Source organism: Cucurbita moschata, unplaced genomic scaffold (assembly GCF_002738365.1).
Source record: "Cucurbita moschata cultivar Rifu unplaced genomic scaffold, Cmos_1.0 Cmo_Scf00009, whole genome shotgun sequence".
NCBI classification, from domain to species: Eukaryota; Viridiplantae; Streptophyta; class Magnoliopsida; order Cucurbitales; family Cucurbitaceae; genus Cucurbita; species Cucurbita moschata.
The window spans coordinates 4,138,687-4,157,665 of NW_019268525.1; the positions used below are offsets into that span (position 1 = coordinate 4,138,687).

The window sequence follows — 18,979 nt, forward strand, 5'->3', positions numbered from 1 at the left end:
ATAAAATTAATCTAATCATAGTTTTTGTAATATCCTATTTTCAAGATTTAGACTAAAATTTATAATCCAACTTTGATACTAGTCGATTCCAATATGATCAGGTACTAGAGCTTCACTCGAATCTAAACTTTAAATCTTAGCTCAAAATCTCACTAAATTTTAGTGGTTACTGATCGTGAGTCTCTTTCTTGAAATTAAAAAGTATTGAAAAAAAAGGAAAAGAAAAATGAGAAATTGGCAAATGGCATGACATACATGAGGAACAAGTAATATGGGAAAAAGATGGGGGCATGATCGACACTAGACAGAGGACTGCCCCCCTCTCTTTTTCATCTCTTACAAGCTTCTCTTTGAAGCCTAATATTGCTTTTTTTTCTTCCATGTTTGCTTTTTTTTTTATTCTCGGCTTGGCTTGGTTCGGTTTCGGCTTTGGCCTATTAGTTTCGCTTGTTCGTGTATGAAGCGAAGCCGAGAGGTTAGCCGAGAAGCCAAGCCAAGCTGTGGAAAGCAAGAGAGGTCAGAGAGAAACTTTATTGCCCTCACAAGGGGAGGCTGATTAAACAGAAAAGAAAAAGATGTTTAGGCTTATGGTTAATTGAATAATATATAAACCCTTTTTATGAGTTTTTAAAATTTTTTGTAGTTTTTGTTTCTTTCATTCTACTTTGTGGCTTAAACCATTGTTTTATGCTCTCTCTGTTCAAGCTTTTCACCTTACCCCAATAATTTTAAAAAAATATTGACATAATCTCTTAATTTTGACGAAATTAATAAAGTTGAATTAATTCAATTGAATTTGGCCGAGTTTTATTAAATATTGTTGTAGACGGGACGATTAAATTAAGAATGACATGATTTAACCACTCTTCCTTTCCATCCTCAATTGCATATCCAAAAATATTCAAAGTTTTGAAATGGAGAGCTAAGACTTTTGTAATATGCTCTCTTAGAATTTTTATAATTGACATTCCTAAGTCATATTCTCTCTCGTGTCAATGAACTCGTTAGATGGGTTCGTTTGATAATAAAAATTAAAATTAAAAAAAGGGCATTAAAATGAAAAGAATTTCCCTCCGAACCTTAGCGAGACAAGGTAAAAAGAGAAAAGGGGAGGGGGAAACAAACTGAAAAGAAAAAGAGGTGAAAGAAGTGAAAGAAGGCAAAGTTGAGCATTAAAGTGAGTAAAGTTGGGGGCACTACAAGTTATAACACAACAACCTTTACTTATCCCTCCAAAAAAGCATACCCAAAAGAGCTATCATTCCCAACTTTAAGAATTGGGAGACTTGTAGCTATGTGTGAACTTCATCATCCAAATAAAACCAACAAAAAATAAAAGAGATTCCCCTACTCTTCCCTCAACAAAACTCTTTCCTCTCTTTTTAGTTTTTTTACCAACATTGTCGTTCCCCACCTCTCCCAGCCTCTTCTTCTACAGAAAATCTTAGTATACAAAATTTAGAACAAGGAAGATTTTTTTTTTTTTTTTTTCCGTTAAATAGTTTGTAAAACTATAATAAATGGTTCCAAATCAAATCTAAAACGGAATGTGTTATTTAGTTTTGTGTAGTATATTTAATTGATAACAACAGTCTAGAAAGACAAGTGGCACTTAAGTGGGTCCCACAAATTGACGAGGACTTTTGTCGCCAGTCGGCCATCGGTTGACTACTTATGTCCCACAGGGCCACTAATTTGTCCAACATCAAAAACATGTACCACCACACGCAACCCAACAGCGCGTCATTTCCATGCTCCTCTAAGTCATTTTTCCAATGTATTTGCTTCATAAAATATTTAAAATTTAAAAAAAAAAAAAAACTTTTAATTTACTTTCTACTTCCTCAAATTAATTTTTTTCAAATTTTCTTTTTTTGGTTATAGGATTAGATTTAAGATGATTAAAAAATACTTAAAATAATTAAAAAAAATTTGGTAGTTCAATCATAGAAACTAAATAACTAAACGTGTTTTGATTGAAACAATTATATGTTTGGGTGACCTCTTGAAAACTTTTTTATAAGATACATGTGAGTGAGAACAAAACATGTTGAAAAAATTGGTGTTGCTATGTTGGAATAATATTCACTCTATAAAAATCATACAAATCAATCAGAGGCGGAAGCCGAAAGTTGTAAAGGTGTAGAAATATATATATATATATATATATATATATTATATAGAAGAAAGGTGTAGATGCAAAAGGAGATGGCAAGGGAATATGTTCGAATTGGGTGAGAAAGCAAGGAGTGATTGCCAAATCGATGAGTTTTCCAAATTCACATACTCAAAAGCAAACCCAAACCATATATTCAACTTTCACCATCCTTTCTTTTCTTTTTTGTGCCATTATTGCCACTTTATCACAAACTTAACCCCTTCCTATGTAAAAAAAAAAAAAAAAAAAGATGTTTTGGGTCCTTTTTCTATAAATTATTATTATTTTAATTTTAATTATGAATTAGGTTTTTTTATTTATTATTGAATAGTCCATAATTTTATATTAATATATATATTAGCATATGTAGGAATAAATCTTGAAAGTTTAGTATAAGATTAAACTATATGAACCAATAATAGTTTTTAAAATTTGAAATGTTATTTTGTAACACCAACAGCGATCCTCCCCTTTTGTTACGGGGAAGTGTGAACACTTGAAGGGATCCAACGCACCCAATTATAGACATGAAAAAGGAACTTTTTGGGTGCATAGAATTGTGTGTCATTTTATATTATTAATACTAAATATAAAATTCATTCAAACATAAAATATCCATTTCACCATAAATTTGTATGAATTTGATATTAACCATATAATATATTAACCGCACCCTAATCCAATAACCCAAAAGCTTTGAATTGATTGGTGATTTCAATAGTAGGAAATGGTTAAGGAGATATGGAATTAAGCATCCAAATCCAGATTATAAAGAATATTACATAATTTAATGCTATAAAACAAAATGACATAAATCATAATGAAAGAGTGAAAAATAAATCATAATTGATGTCACATGTATCAGGTTATAGCATATGTGGATTATTCCAACCTAATATAAAATTAGTATCAGAACCTTATTGATTTAGAATGCAATCAAAACAAACTCCTTACTCATTCAAAACCTATGAATCATTCATATTCAACATTAAAATTCCATAAAAAGAAAACATTTAAATTTCTCCAAAAAAATATATATATACACCTTTTCCCTGCCTATATATATTTCCATATTCTGGCCTAAACTTTATATATTTTGATACCATATTCTAATTTTCTTGCCATAAACTTGTACTCTTAAAATATAATTACGCTACCGAAAACGTGAAATAAATTGTTTCGGCTTTGTTTCATGGCCTCCTCAAGGGTCTTCATTGTTAGGGTCCAGAAATGAAACGATATACAACATGTATCATGACTTGTAGGACCTAATTTTCGAAATCATGATCTAATGAGGTGACGCACGTAATAAATTCATTATGAGACGTACATACATATTCATTATATTTCATGCATGCTTATCCTACGTGTCTCACAAGACATAAATATAATCATAGTAACATAGCAAACATGAATAACAAACAAGATGTCATGCATCACTCCATTCATTGAAATATCATAACATAAATAATAACACAATTACAAAAACTTGTTAAGAGGTTAAAAAAAAAACCCTAAATACTGTAAAAAGTCTAAAAATGACCATTTAACCTTTTCTAACCCTACATGATATCACTTTACAATAGGTAAATTTTTTTTCTAAAGAAAAAAAGAACCGTCCAAGATTAATGGGTTAAAATAAATTCACGTTTTAGATTATAATATATATATATATATATATAAATAAAGGTGGTGGAGAAGAATATATTATAAAAAAAAATGAAGAAAATATTTGAAGTCCATGTCCTTAAGGGCTAAGTTTCGAAGGGAAAGACACGCGGTGGGAGGTGGAAGCTTGAAGCTTACAAAAGAAAAGAGAAAAAGGGATTGAGATTCCAAATTTGCATAATTGATGAAACACGATAATGACTTTAGGAACTTCATTTAATTTGAGGCGTGATCATCATCTTCGTCGTGATCATCATCGTCGTGATCATGGGGTATCTTCTATCTCCTATGTCTCCTATGCCTATGCCCTCCCAACAAAATATCGTGATCATGAGGAGTATAGAAGATTCGAGAATATGTACCTAAACGAAGTTGAGTTATATGTTTCTACATGCATGTTCTCTGCTAAATTATAGCGGGTTACTTCAATCAACTCATCATATTAATGTTTAAGTTGTCTATTAATTAAAAGTCAAACTTAGAATATAATTAAAACTTTTTTAAAAAGAGTTACTAAATTTTGGATTTGGAAAGTTGTATTTTAGAAGAAAGGAAAAAGAAAAAGTTGTTTTCGTATTTTTTTTTTAATTTAAAAATTATTGATAAAAAGACATCTATATGTTTTGTTTCATTATTCCCAAACTATTAGACATTTGAATTCAGTTACTGAGAAAATAAAGTAATTACTCTATAAAAATAGAGAAATTAATTAATTGGAAAGAAAATTGGGGAAAACAACCCGTTTCAATGTAAGAATCTAGTTAAGCTCTTGGAATGTTGTGTTAATACACGTTTCATATTAACTTTTATTATGAAAGAAGAATTTACATAAAACACTAAAATAAAAGACTTTTTTTTTTTTAACGTTTTCAATTCAAAAAATTAACCCAACAAATAATTTTGAAAGTTTAAAAGTATTTTAGAAACGAAACAAATGATGTTTTCTGTTTTTAATCCGAAATTGGATGATGAAAAGTTTGAAGAGGTTGGGAAAAGTGTTGGATGGGTTGATGTAAGCATGTGAGAGTTGAAAGGTGTGAAGACTTTAATGCAAAGAAAATAAAATAGAATTGATTGAATATTGACACTTCTGAATGTTAATTGTGTTTGAATTTGGTATCACATTTCACTTTTATAATCACTAGATTTAACACAATTGCGTTCATCCCACTCTACCTTTTCCCTTTACTTACTATCATTAATCAATTCGTTTGCACATTGGAGTCGTTTTTGTATTGTCATACGTGTTCATCCAAGGATTGAATTATCGCTAGAGAAGGAACAAGAAAGATAATTGTGCGTGCAAGTTTTTATCTAAAAGATTTTATACGATTGTAAGGTTTCATCAAGAATTTTAAAGAATTGTTAAGAAAAAGAACATGTTTCTCACTTCGACAACTTTTTTGAAATAAATATCTAAACGGGATAAGTTTTCAAATCATAGCTAACGCGATGACTACAAAAGTGAATGAAATGATATAATTCGATGTGAAAACTATGATGTAGGGCCCATAGCTCGTAAGCTTAAATTGCATGATGAGTATATTATACAAATTTGTGTTTTCTTAAGTCATACTTTCTATATTATTATGTTTGAACCAAAGTAGTGCACGTGAATCATTATGTAGGGCTTAGAATTTCTTTTCGACCTAGATTTATACACAAACTATGAGAGGAATATGATAGCATGACGTATGATTATCTATTGTACTTAACTGTCTACAGTACTAATATATTATTTTTTGCTCACTACGTCACAATTATGTACCATGACACATTATGATGTACTATGTTAGGACGTTAGAGGGCTGTCAACCTCCCTTTGTAGTGATTGAGTGATTTATAGTTAGCCCACACATGTATCTTAAGTGGTTGCATTGGGTTGCATTCTTGTTTTTTGATGCTACTATGGTGGAATTTGAGAGGGTTATCACTTCCTCTAACGGTGATAGAGTCATTTATGGTTGGTCCACATAGATACTTTAGTTGGTTTGACAGTGTTCTAGCTAGTTGCGCACCTAGACTACTTAAGCATAGAAGCAAAGAGGGGTACATAAATGAGAGTAGTCTCTAAAAACGTATGATTACTCAAAAATGTTTTAAAGAATTTATAGTTACCACCTATAATAATAAGGGGCACTTCCATTTTTTGTGATCTATCATAAGAACTCGAAACTTATATACTAAAAAGACTCATGTTGATTTGTGTCTATCGAGATCACATCCAAAGGAGAATGATCCGGAGGATATAATGGTTAAAAATACTTTTAAAAAAATTGATAGTCGGAGTGAAGTAGATAATATTGATTTGTTATTCTTAACAAAAACTAATCAATTTTATTTGGAAAAGATATTCCTTTACCATTGTTAGATTTTTCTGTCATTTTTTTAATTATTTAAATGTGCCAATTCAAATGACCCCTCAAGTAAAAACTTTATTTCCAAGAGACAAGATTGAAGGAAAACCCAATTAAGTTAATTTTTGGGATTAAAAAATAATTAAACGTACAGTTCAAAAGTATCAAAGGGGATGGCGATAGGGTAGACACAGAATAATCATCTTGATAGCAATGCATATTTTCTTTTCACAAAGGGTTTAATATTAAATAAACAAACACACAAAATATATATATATATATATATATATAATGATATTATTATTATTATTAATTAATTAAAAAATAAAGTTAAAATCTAAATTTCTTTGAATATCAAGTTAGTACTATTAACTAAATGATGATGATATAGACATATTTATTAAACAATACTTAATTTATCTCGACCTAACAAATAAATATATAAAAGAAAATATACAAAATAAGACTCCATTTTGAAATGGAGATTTGACGTTGTTTATTAAACAAAGATTGATTAATTTAAGAAACAATAAATTATAAAAGTGATTTCATTAATATTGTGTTTAAAAAAGAAAATACCTCATACTTAGTCTTATATCTACCAACCCACTTCCTTCCATCCTATCTATGACATTTGTTACACACGTTTCTATGAATTCATTAAACAAATTGTGTAAAATTTAGTTTTTAAGTAACTACCAATTAATTAGTTAGATTGAATTAGTTAGATTGAATTTTAATTATGATGTATTTTATATTTTTAAATAGATTTAATCGCCCAAAGTAATTTAGAAAAATAGGTAAACATACACCCTAAATAGATACACCCAAGTATTGTGTTACCAAATTCTTTTGGTATATACTTCGGGATTGTTTACATTAGAGAATAGGTACTTTACTTTAACACCTTAGTACATTTTTAGGTATGTAACCATCATGACATAAACTCTACTACTACATCATCAACCCATGAATCATGAGGACTCTCTTCAACTTGACTCATTAACATGTTCTCTATAAAAATCTTCAAACACATTTGAACAAATTACTCGCGAGTATAAGGCATACAGAGTTTGCAATCTTTCTTTCACAATTCGTGCAAACCACGTACATTTTACACCCATATAACAAAATATATATCTATTGCTCTCAAAGAGTAGAAGGAATAATATACAGAACAGACTATTTGTTATTTATCATCGACTAATAGTTGTCTTCATCGAATCTATGCGCTAGAAGCAAGAACACGAAGAGATTGCAGCAATCAGTGGGATGCTACTGTTGTTTCTTTACCCAAAAATCTAACGTTATATCTATCATTTGCCTACAGGTTGTTTTTAAAAGCGAGTCCAAGTGATAGGAGTTTGCAGAAACCTCAAGAAAGTTTACCCATTCTTCTGCAGCTTCGTCAACTGCACCTCTGGGAAAATTGGGACCAGAGTTCCAATCCTCACAATCACCATTATGTTACACTAAAATACACTTGATTCGAGCTCCATTGTCGAAGGAGACAGTAGAAAAAACTCACGAATCCGTGGAATCTGCTATAAACGAAACAACAACAGTGATGTCATCCAGCTTACCACCATAGTAGCGATAACCAGCCTCTTGAGCAGCAGCAGAAAATGGGGTCTGCCGGTTCCTATCCAGTGCTCTTTGGCGTGCTAAAGCAGCTATGTTTTGAGCAGTTACTCCTGGTTCCAAGCCAGATCTAACTGCATTAACTACAACAGCTGAAATCTCATTACTGTAAAGATTGTCGAATAAGCCATCCGTTCCAGCAACTATGACATCCCCAGGTGCAACAGGTATTATGAAAATCTGGCCAGAAGGATCAAAGAAAAGATTCTTCAGTGCCTTAAATAAACAGATATAGGGTATACCATTATCTAACCAATGGAAAATAGTTGTCCGCAAGTAGAAAATATCACAATCTTATTGCTCAAGGACTTCATGCCATTTTGAGTTAGAAAATTAGAAAAATTGATGAAGAAAATGAGATAAACTGCTGAATCTAATGGTCTGTTCACATTCGTAATGAATTTCCCTACTTCTGCCCAAACTCTGTGGCTGGAAGATGAGGATTGTTTTTACCTCTAAGAGACCGGATATATGATAATTCTGTTAAAATGTAAGCAGATACAGAAGCGTAAAACCTCCACCCCTTGTAAACATAGTTGATGTTTTAAGCAACATAAAAGTGCAAAAAAAGAGAGCTTAAAAAAAATTGCAAGACCTCTCCAGAGCTGGGTAAATCACCACTATAGCCGCTCTCCAACTGATAAGTAAAATTGAAGCCATGTTGCTGAACGGGAGATCTGAAGATAGTGCTTCCATCTCTTATAACTATGAATCCACTATCCCCCAGATTAATCGCACGGAGTCCCTGCAATTAAACCAAAACTTTTCATTAATGTATTTTTATTTAAAAAGAAACAGAAAAAGAAAAGAAACCATCTCATTCTACAATTTATACAGCTTCCAAGTTGAATGAGGACATACTTTTGGAGTGACATTCATACACGAAATTTAATTTCACAGCACTAAGCAATTCATAGGCCAAAAGTAAGCACATTCTTGGTGAGAGATCTTACAATAAACTTATTAACCATACAATATTAGAAAGGCGTTGGATGGATTCGTATAACTTGTGAGTTCTGGGACTAGCAGTACTGATTACCTTTTCAGAAAGGGAAATGATGCAGGCCGTTGAAGAACCCTTAGCTGTAGTGACTGAGTGAGCTTTCTCTAACACCTTGGCAGGGTCAACTGAATCCCTAGGCTGCTCCTGTACTGCACTTATTGAGTTTGACATAAGTTCACGAGAAAACTCCCCAGCATCAACACCAACATCTGCCCAACCACCAACACCATCTGCAACACCAATTACTTGTTCATCCACACAAATAAAATGAGCATCCTCTCCTCCTGTCTCTTTCTTTGCTGGATGGGGAAGATAGCATGATCCTGAAAGCAGCTTCAAAGTCCTTTCACCTAATAAATCCCTAGAGATCGAACAAATCATGTCAAAGTACAGTTAGTGAGGGAGATAAAATATCTTTATGAGTAGAGGTTTATGATACAGGACACAGGAGAAAGAATGACCTATAAATTGAAAGAAGCAAAAAACGTAGAATGAGCTAAACTCAATATCAGTATCAATAATAGTCGAGAAACCAAAAGGTCCCTTGTTTGTATGAAGCACTTAATTATAGGAAAAATCCTTATTTCAATAGAATTAAACGTTTCTTAAGAGGCCATTCAAATTTGAAATAAATTCTAATGAACTAATAAAGTGTAGTTTGAAAAAAAAAACAAGAAAATAAATTTCCAATAATGAGAAGACAACATGATATAGATAAGGACGTAGCACAGAGAGGAAACATGACCATAAGCTCAACAAACACTCAAATTTGCAACTCAACCGTGGTTAATTACAATTAACAGTCTACAGAATAAGACAATCAATACATATCAAGGTATAGAGCCATAGCTAATAAGGCCGATGATAAATCGCAAAATGATATTGTCAAAGATCGGCCAAAGGATTTCAACATTACCATTTAAATAGTCCTAACCCAATTATAACTACTAAATTGACAGAAGATATACCAATATACAATTAAAAGCTCCTACAACTAACACTTATCGAACTAAGAGAAAAAAAAATAGAAAACATACTTGCTTGACAAAATCTTTGAACTTGTGAACTGTTCATCACGAGAGTTGCTGTCAAAAGCTGGAGAATTATCAGTCCCAGCAGCATGGCATGCATGAGACAAGGCATGAAGATTGGTCAACCCAATTTGCAGAAAGTAGTTGTCCTTCATACGCTTTACATCAATTGAACTGTTCCGAGAGATTAGACAATTATAGGATGGTTGTTTCCTTCTCAAACCCACACAAGCTTTCTGGAAATTCCTACGACTCCTATGGTTAAACACTCCCGCAGGTGTTGCAATCTCTAGAGATTTTCCATGGTTTTTTATTAAATTATTGACACATGCATCTCTGAAAACGTAGCACTAGAAGCAACCATTGATTTTCTTTTGGGATGGAATCTTGGTGAAAAATGCAAGGTATTTGATATCAACAATGTAGAATATGGCAAGGAATGAGACAACCTGCAATCCTTGGTCAACAATTCCCCTCGTCCACGCAGCAAATTGTTGATATAGCACAGTCCACTTCGATGTCCGGCAGCTATTGCTTTCACAACACCAGAATACATAGTAGTAGTATTAAGCCTTAAAACAGATCCTGTTTGCATCTTAGTCCCTTTCAGAAAATGCTTTGTCAGAGGCTCTCTCAATCAACGTAGAACCTAGAATACCATAAAGGTTGTAAAGTTTCATCATTCTCAATTCATCTACACCCATTCAATGCAACAAACTTTTAATCTGAAAATCTGTCCATGGAATGCAGCTCAAAACAACCCTGATATGGAACATGAAATCAATTAGTTAATCCATATGCTTACCTGTACCAGGTGAAATGAAGAGAGACGCAATACGGCTAATATTTGTCGGCCAGTTGTCAACGCAGCCTCAGGAATCTCTCCAAGAGTAATTAATTCAATTCTAATGCAGTACCAGCATCCCCATCAAACAAAGACGACCCCTGGTTGTCAAACTCATCGGTGTTGCATTCTTTTGTAGCGTTTTAACGCCATAAACACTTCAATTAACTTGGAGATGCAACCAAGCAAGATTACCCAACGTCCGAAATATGAAGTTTATAAACAGTTGACAGAAAAGAATAAGAAATTCCACTGTGATTATCTCCTGGGTGTCGCTCGACCACAGGACAGGGTTTCAAGAAAATGCACAAGTTTACACCATGAAACTTGGAGATAACACAATAATCTAAAGAAAGAAGTACCGGTTTCTGGAAATAATGGACGAGAGAGCGAGTCGAAGGTTGAAGTTAATATGAGGAGCCGGGCGAACTTGAAGGAAAATGCATCTTCTGAAGATTAGCAAAAGTAACGCCTAATAAAGGAAAATCGGTCGCATGGGAAGGAAAATCAGCAAGTAATTGGTCGAGGATAAACCCTATGAAGTGAAACAATCGCCAAAGATGCTCCGAAATGAATGTCGAGCGCCAATTCAAAACATCCTCCAGTTTTCTGCGTAAGGTTCACAAAATTTCAGAACAGATAGAAAAAACTTAAATAAATACAAATTGTAACTTTTTCTGTTTTTTAATATAAATTAATTTAAAATGATTGTGATATATACTTTTCTTAATATAGGGATGATATTTTAGTGAAAATGGATTAATTTAAAAGAATAAAGTAAATAATAGAAAATTAACCAGTATTAGTGAAAATTATGAATAAATATGTTAAAAATATAGGGATTAAACTCAACTCAATAATAAAAATTAAGAAAATTAAAATAGAGTCCATTAATTTAACTTATCTAACTTTTCTAACTTATCCACCTTCGTTGAGTTATAAACTTATTTGAGTTAGTTTGGTTTAAATAAACTAAAACTTATAAATTTGGGGTTATGGTTGATTATAAAAACATATATTCTTTCTTACAATACTATTATACTTGGATATATTTATTTCAGATTTATATAATTTTATAATTATTTATTCCCTCTCAAACTAATCCAATCTAATACAACTCTAAATAAAAATATATATTTTAAAATTTATAAATAATCTCAATGTAATAATGAAACTCCATTCAAAATTCGAGATTAAAAAGACTTGAAAAAAAAGAGCATCTAATTGTATTTACCTTTTTTTTCTGAATGGACGAGATTGACGATATCGCATCAGTCGGATGGAGAATGGGCTGTTGGGGCGGCTGAAGGAGGGGGAGCAGGCGGACGAAGCTTGAGGATCGGACTCCAGACAAGGATTCTCCGCCGCCGTCCGAAAAGACAGACCTCCGGTGGCCTCCTTTGTCAACACACCACAGAAGGTTCTGTGAGTGATGATGCCATCTCTTCTGAAAAAAAAAAACAAATCAAATTCAAAGACCCAGTAAAAGAAGTGACCAACCAAACAAACAAAACCAACAAACCAATTTTGAAGTTTGACCTGTACTCTCTGGTGCCAAAATTTTAGAATGAGCTTTCCAATCGGACTTGACTGCGAAATGTTGAGGTCGCCAAGGGCCCTCGACGGATTATGGTGGACGCACGATGGCTCCGGCTCCAGGCAGACATGTAAGGAAGGAGAGATAGAATGGAGTTGAAGAGCCCCCATTGTTTCACTTCTTCGGAGCTTCTTCTCTAGCTAGATGGGGAATTGGGCGTTTTTTATGGGGATTTTGAAATGTTGATTTCTCATGTTGCTATTGTATTTGGGCTTAGGAACATTGTTGATAAAATATAAATCTGATACCTTATTTCCAGGCAATAGAACAAATTGTTGATAACTGGGGAGAAATTCAGTAGAACTTGATGCAGAGAGTTTGCATCTGATCAACAATCTTTGAGTAATTTTAATTTCTCATAAAATAATTGGTACCAAAGTACCCACGAAGTAAAAAAAAAACATTCAAACATCAAAATCTAAAACTTGACTAGGAAAAGAAAACACAACTCAATTTTGAAACGAGAAAAGATAGGTACTACGAGTGTTCAGGCCCCCTTACGCGCAACTAATTTGGTGGTGCTCCTAAATGAACAAGCAAAACTCAAATCAACGAATCAAAATTCCAAGCGAGAGATAAGGCTTCCCTCATTACTAACTGGCGGCTGGAGGTGCACCAGCTTCCAGTAAAGGTGCTGGTGGTGCTTCTGCAACATCCCATCCATCTGCTGCTCCTCCAAGAGCGACTGCAAACGGCGAATGACAAAAAAAAAATACCCACAATGAGCATTAAAAACATCTTAACCTTCATTCTGTTGAACTAAATTAGACGACCAACCTAACTGATTGCATCTTAAAATTCCTGGTCAATGAAGTCTAAAATACAAAATAAAAAAGATTGGGACTGGAAAATCACACCAATGGCTAACAAACTACAAGATGATTGGAAGTAGTAGGTACCACTTCAAAACTTAGACCAAAATGGGAATATTATAGGCATTAGAATAAAGCCTAAAACAAAAGGCTCGGATTCAACCTGGCTCTAGGGCCCACTCCACATTAGAAACTGGAGCAGCAGCAGCAGCAGCAGCTGGAACCATATCAGGAGCATCCCACTGAGCATCAGCAACCCATCGATCCGCTACCAGCGGAGCAGCACCAAAATCTGCAATGCCATAATCTGGTGGCGCAACAGCCTGTTCTTCCTCTTTCTCCTTTGCCTCCTCAGGCTCCCGGTAGAAAAACAAATCCACCTACAGAACAAACACACCTTCGATATTCATTCCAAGCTTTTGATTTACGTTTTAACAATCAAGTATCATTTCAAATTCCATGTCAGAATGCAATTTCTCAAGTTCAGATAGATAATAGAACTGAGAAGTTACCATCACGTCCCATTTGTGCCCAGGACGAACTGTTCCACGCATTTGCAAAACCATCCTCGCAAGAAGCCAGAATAGACATCCTATGCTGTGTTTCCCCTTGTTATTAGCTGGAATCCCAATGTCAACATACCGCATTGGTGAATCAGTGTCGCAAAAGGCAATTGTAGGAATGTTTCCAAGGGCACCTTCCTTGATGGGCTGCAACAACAGCAAGAAACCAACCAGGCAACATAAATAGCAGCAACAACAAGTGAAGTCGGGTACAAGTTATAACTAACTAGGGTAATAAACATGAATAAATCTAAATTTGGTAAGAGATTGGACTCAAACTTATAATCACAAACTAGTATTGATTCTTAAAAATGTTGAAGCACCTGATGATCAGTTCTAGGATCAGTAAGTATCAGAAGACGTGGCTCGTTGAATGAGGTCTGAAGCTGGTTGGTGAATGTTCCAGGGGTGTGCCTCCCAGCAATTGCATGAGCACCAGTGTATTGAGCAAACTTCAAAACAGCTCTCTGACCATAAGGCCTGGCAGACTGAACAATAATGTCTTGAGGATTCTCGATAGCCACAATAACTCTAGCAGCCATCTGAAGTTTCTCCCATGTTTTACCCAGGTTAATAATGTAGATTCCTACATAGAGAGAAAGAAAGAATAATTCGTGACTATTGATGAAATTATGATCCCATTCTGGTCCTGAGAGATTCGTTCTAAAAATTAAGGTTTGAAGTACTGTTCAGAATAATAGCCACACCCGTTATATCTAGTCCAATCTAAAACCACCGCCAATGATGAAAACAGAGAGGATAGAGAGGAAAAAAAGGCTTTCTTCTAATCGCCTATAGGAAATCCTTTACGGTGTTAACCAACTACGAAGGTCTAAATGAGAAATTACTAACAACGTACCATCATTCCGGCGCTTGAAAACGTATCGCTCCATCTGGAAATTGCAGTTTTTAGTACCTAGATGAACCTCAGCGGCCAACATCATCTGAATGTCCGCCTCCTTCTGCGTGAGTTGACGCTGTTCTGTTCCAGTCGCCATTGTTCAATCTCTGTGCATCGAGATTTGCATTAGGGTTGGAAAAATATCAATACATATACGTAGCTATGTTAGTAGAGAAGACCAAAATCTATAAGAACAAAAAAATCAGAAAACTTCGAAGAAAGGTAGAAAAAATCAAGAGTATGTAAAGAAGACTGACTGCAGAGACGGCCGAGAGATAGCGAACCGCCGTCAGTGGAGAAACCGAGAAGTGGAAGTGAGAATGGGCGGCCGTGTTAAGAGGGCTGTGCTGAAGAAGACGAGTGCTGGGTAGGGAAGGTTATTTTGAAAATCTTGATGTAATTTCGAAAATGCCACTGGCCCTAACAAATGGAAGCGAGATTATAGCAATACAAACTAGGTTAAATAACCAATTGATTTTATGAAAAAAAAATCACAAATTAAATAGACCCCCGATATTTAAAAAAAAAAAAAAACTATGAGGTTTATAAATTCATTTAGTTTGGATTAAATTAATTTAGTTAGATTTAGAACATTTTTATTTATTAAAAACAACCCTCTACAAAATTTAGAAAATAAAAATAAAAATAATTGCTTAATGAATAATAAAATGAATGATTACTTTAAAAATAAATAGAGCTTCACATAAAATCAACAATAAGGTGGATTAGTTTTTGAGAGATGTATTTGATTATTGATTGTGTGTGCACTCAATCGAATTTAAGTTTGTAAAGCTTTGACTTTTAATTACATTAAAAAATTTGTATAAATCGATATTTTTTCTTTTAAATTTAAAGGTAAGAGTTGGTTTATTTTTCATTATACTTAAAAAAAATTAACCCTATTATTTTTGGGCCCATTTGATCCTAATAACTAATGGCATCGAAAGTCTGAATAAACAAAATCATACGAATGCTTTGAATCAGTGCTTTCCTTTGAAAATAAAAGTATTCATACATTAATACAAATTTGACGCATAATTAATTTTATTTAATTGATTTTATTTGAGTGAAGACGATGATGGAAATTTTACTCTAAAAAAATATTCTTCTAAGGTAAGATAAAAACTTAAGAATACTCTTAATAAAAAAATATATATATATATATATATATATATAAATAATACTTTATTTTATAAATAATTTTGAATTTGTAACCTGGTTCAAAAATTGGTCTAAAATGTTTTTTTAAAGTTTAAGAGTATTATTTAAACTTTATAGAATTTAATTTTTTTTTTATAGATAAAATACAAAGTTTGTTTGTATTTTTTAAATTATTCTTTTTCTTTTTAAAAATGTTTATACGAACAATTAGAAAGTTGAGTTGTAAACTCTTAGTAATTCGAACAAGGTTCACAACTTAGTCCAATGCAACCCACAAATAAAGGTCATTAGTCTTTATTAATTATTTTAAAAAATTATAATTATTCATCTTACATGGTTATGTTAATAATTAAAAACTCACAAAACTAAAATATTAAACATTAGCAGTTACAATCCATCTCTAATATTGGTAACAAACATCAAATATTTGTAACTTTCATCCCATTGGTTGGATTGACAAAATAAACAAATAAATAAATAAACCCACTTAGTGATCTAAACTTTTAATTTTTTAAAAATTCAACTGGAAAAAATTCATATGAATACCTAAAAAAAACTCTAAAAAATTAGTTTAAGCATATATTTTAATCTTGATTGTTTAAAGTATTTTAATTTTTAATTATATCTATTGTTTAAATCATTGGTAGGAGTTTCTCATATTTTAAAATTTCAATTATGATTAACTTTGGTCAGAAATTCTAATTTCATTATCAACTAAATTAGTAGTCATAAATAAAACAATATAATGAAAGAACTTTATAAATAATAGAAACTAAATTTAATTTAAAAAAATAAAAATAAAAAAAGCATGAAAGAAGCTAAAATTTATGAAATGTAAATTAGAAGATTTCATAATTGAATGTGGGGATCCAAAGGCAACAAAATCATCATTCATATTTGCACAACTGACTTTTACCTTGGAAAAAACAGAGTGGGAGTTCCGACATGTAGAACTGGGGAACGATCGATTCAGAAGCTTGTCCGACTTGTCGATTTGTTACAGAACAAGGACTGCCAAATCTCAGAAAAAGCTTCCACTATAATTCCATGGTGTTCTCTATCATTCAATGACAACAAACAGTGAAGAAGCTGCTCCAAATCCTTCTCATCGAACATCTCCTTCTCCATTATCATCTCCATCATCGATCTCTTGAAATCCTCGAACGGATCTTCCGATTTCTTCACCACCGCGAAGCTCTCTCTGATCTTCCCGTCCACTGTGCATGGTATCAGCCTCTGGAACACCGAAAGCCTCGCTGGCGACTCGCTTTCTGGCGACGGCGATGTCTTGATCATCCTCCTTGGTTTCTGCCGTCGATTACTGCTACGATGCCGCTTCTCCTTCTTCTTCTTCTTATTCTTCAAATTGATCTTGTTCCTGCCTTTGTACGGCTTCTCGCGTATGGTTTCCAATTGAGGATTGAATTCGGAGGAGGAATCGTCGTCGTCGGTAGTGGAGATCGTTTTGGATGAAGAAATTAGGGTTTCGGTTTCTTCTAATTCGTCTATTTCGTCGAACGATTCGCTGCTGAATAGCCCGCTCTCTGTCGAAGAGGTGCTGATTCGAAGCCGTGCGAGTGTGGTTGATTTCGATTTCTTCTTCCTGCGTCGTTGTTGCTTCGGCAGAGGCAAGGCGTCGTCGTATGATTCAGGGAGGGGCGTGGGTGGCACGTGCCGGGGAAGTTTTGGGGATGATTGGGTAATTTGGTCATCGTCAGAGTTGGTAGAGAGTGATCTCCTGCCGCAGGCGGCAGTTCTGAAGGCGGAGGAAACGTGGCGCCGGAGTGAGGAATAATGGTGGGGTTTTGATGAGGGCGAGGGGGGAGGTGGTGGGTCAGTGGGGACGACGGAGATGTCGCTGGAACGGCAACACTGGAAGGAAGGGATTCGGAGAAGTCTGAATTGCTTTGCCATCATCATCTGCTTACACACTCTCTGTATGGTTTTGTCTCTTTGTCCTCATAGTCTAATACACATATATATATATATATTATATATTATGACAAGAATCAAGAAATAAAGAAACTATATTGAAGGGGAAAAGAAAAGGGTTGGTAATAGGCATTAGGCAATCGGTGGGGTTCCTACTTAGGAGTAGCCAAAATTATTTTTCCCCATTCAATGATAAGAGGTATATCAAAAGACATATAATTTCAAAGAATAAGTCAATCCATTAAAGCTATTCTAATAATGCAATGTGAGTATTCTAATAATGCAATGTGAGGATCCAAGGAAACAAAATCATGTTTTGTTCTCAATTTGTGTCTTTTTCACTTTTTGACCATTTCATTTTTATTTTCTTTTTCTTTTTTTTTCTTTTTTTTTTTTGTTTGTCGGTTAAAATCAAGCTACACATGGACTAATTAAAAAAATAAGAAATATATCTCAATTTATATGAAATCTTTTTTAAGAAATCAGGAGACTAGTTGGCATTATCTTACCATTATATAGATTCATAATTCCTAACAAATTTCACTACCTTACCAAATTTTTTTACCTTATTTACACTCAAATTTCTCCCCTCCATTATTGTGATGCATCAACGTCATACAGTCTTACAATGTACCTAACAGATTGTAAGGTTAATGCAAAGAAGAAGAAAAAAAAGTAAAGTTGAATGGGATGGGGGGAAAGATTTTGTATGTGAAAGGAAGTTACTTTCATCCTCATTTTTTAACTTTTTACTATTTATAGACACTGTTAATTGTGACGTAAAAAATTGAAAAGTACGAAGGGAGAGGTTGCTTTTGATCTTAAAAGAAAGAACAAGCAATCGCATTTGTAGGTTTATTGTCTGCTCCCCGCTTACCCCGGTTTTTCCAGGTCTCGGGATTTTCCCATTTGCTTTATTATTTCTTACACATTTTATTCAAATAAATGATTTTAGAATTTGAATTACACTGATTTTATCTCTTCTCTTTTAAATATTTGCAATATATTTTCGTTTTTTCGTTTTCAAAAATGTTTTTGAAACTGTAACATTTTGGATAAGTTTGGAGCGTTTTTTATTTTTTAAAGTTAGGTTAAGTTATAATTTTGGTACTAGAACTTTTATAATTTTATTTAATCAGTTTCTTAAAAATAAAAATAATAAATAAAAAAAAACCTCTTGTTGGGCTCTCTTGAGAATGGTCTATAACCGGCAATAACGACTTTTTATGTTTTTTGTTTTCTTCCTTTGGATGACGGCGAAAATCCAAAGAAATTTCAGTCCTCATCTCCACTTCTTCCCATCACGACAAT

General features: G+C 33.4%; 3 protein-coding genes across 3 annotated transcripts; all 3 read right to left on the reverse strand.

Moving 5' to 3' along the window:
* Positions 1-7,308: 7,308 nt before the first annotated feature.
* Positions 7,309-12,428, reverse strand: LOC111447776 (probable protein phosphatase 2C 80). Its single transcript, XM_023087110.1, is given in 8 exon segments — positions 7,309-8,004; positions 8,420-8,569; positions 8,864-9,188; positions 9,865-10,204; positions 10,207-10,507; positions 10,664-11,311; positions 11,937-12,146; positions 12,242-12,428. Coding segments are annotated over 5 exon segments (1,359 nt in total). The 5' UTR covers positions 10,454-10,507; positions 10,664-11,311; positions 11,937-12,146; positions 12,242-12,428; the 3' UTR covers positions 7,309-7,707.
* A 167-nt stretch (positions 12,429-12,595) lies between these two features.
* Positions 12,596-14,983, reverse strand: LOC111447777 (40S ribosomal protein SA-like). The gene is made up of 6 exons (XM_023087111.1): positions 14,833-14,983; positions 14,534-14,682; positions 13,998-14,260; positions 13,624-13,821; positions 13,275-13,491; positions 12,596-12,984 (listed from the first exon to the last, which is right to left on the reverse strand). The coding sequence occupies exons 2-6, from the start codon at positions 14,670-14,672 to the stop codon at positions 12,893-12,895; spliced, it is 909 nt and encodes a 302-aa protein (XP_022942879.1). The 5' UTR covers positions 14,673-14,682; positions 14,833-14,983; the 3' UTR covers positions 12,596-12,892.
* A 1,627-nt stretch (positions 14,984-16,610) lies between these two features.
* Positions 16,611-17,717, reverse strand: LOC111447623 (transcription repressor OFP7-like). Its single transcript, XM_023086882.1, has one exon. The coding sequence runs from the start codon at positions 17,654-17,656 to the stop codon at positions 16,706-16,708; it is 951 nt and encodes a 316-aa protein (XP_022942650.1). The 5' UTR covers positions 17,657-17,717; the 3' UTR covers positions 16,611-16,705.
* Positions 17,718-18,979: the final 1,262 nt, after the last annotated feature.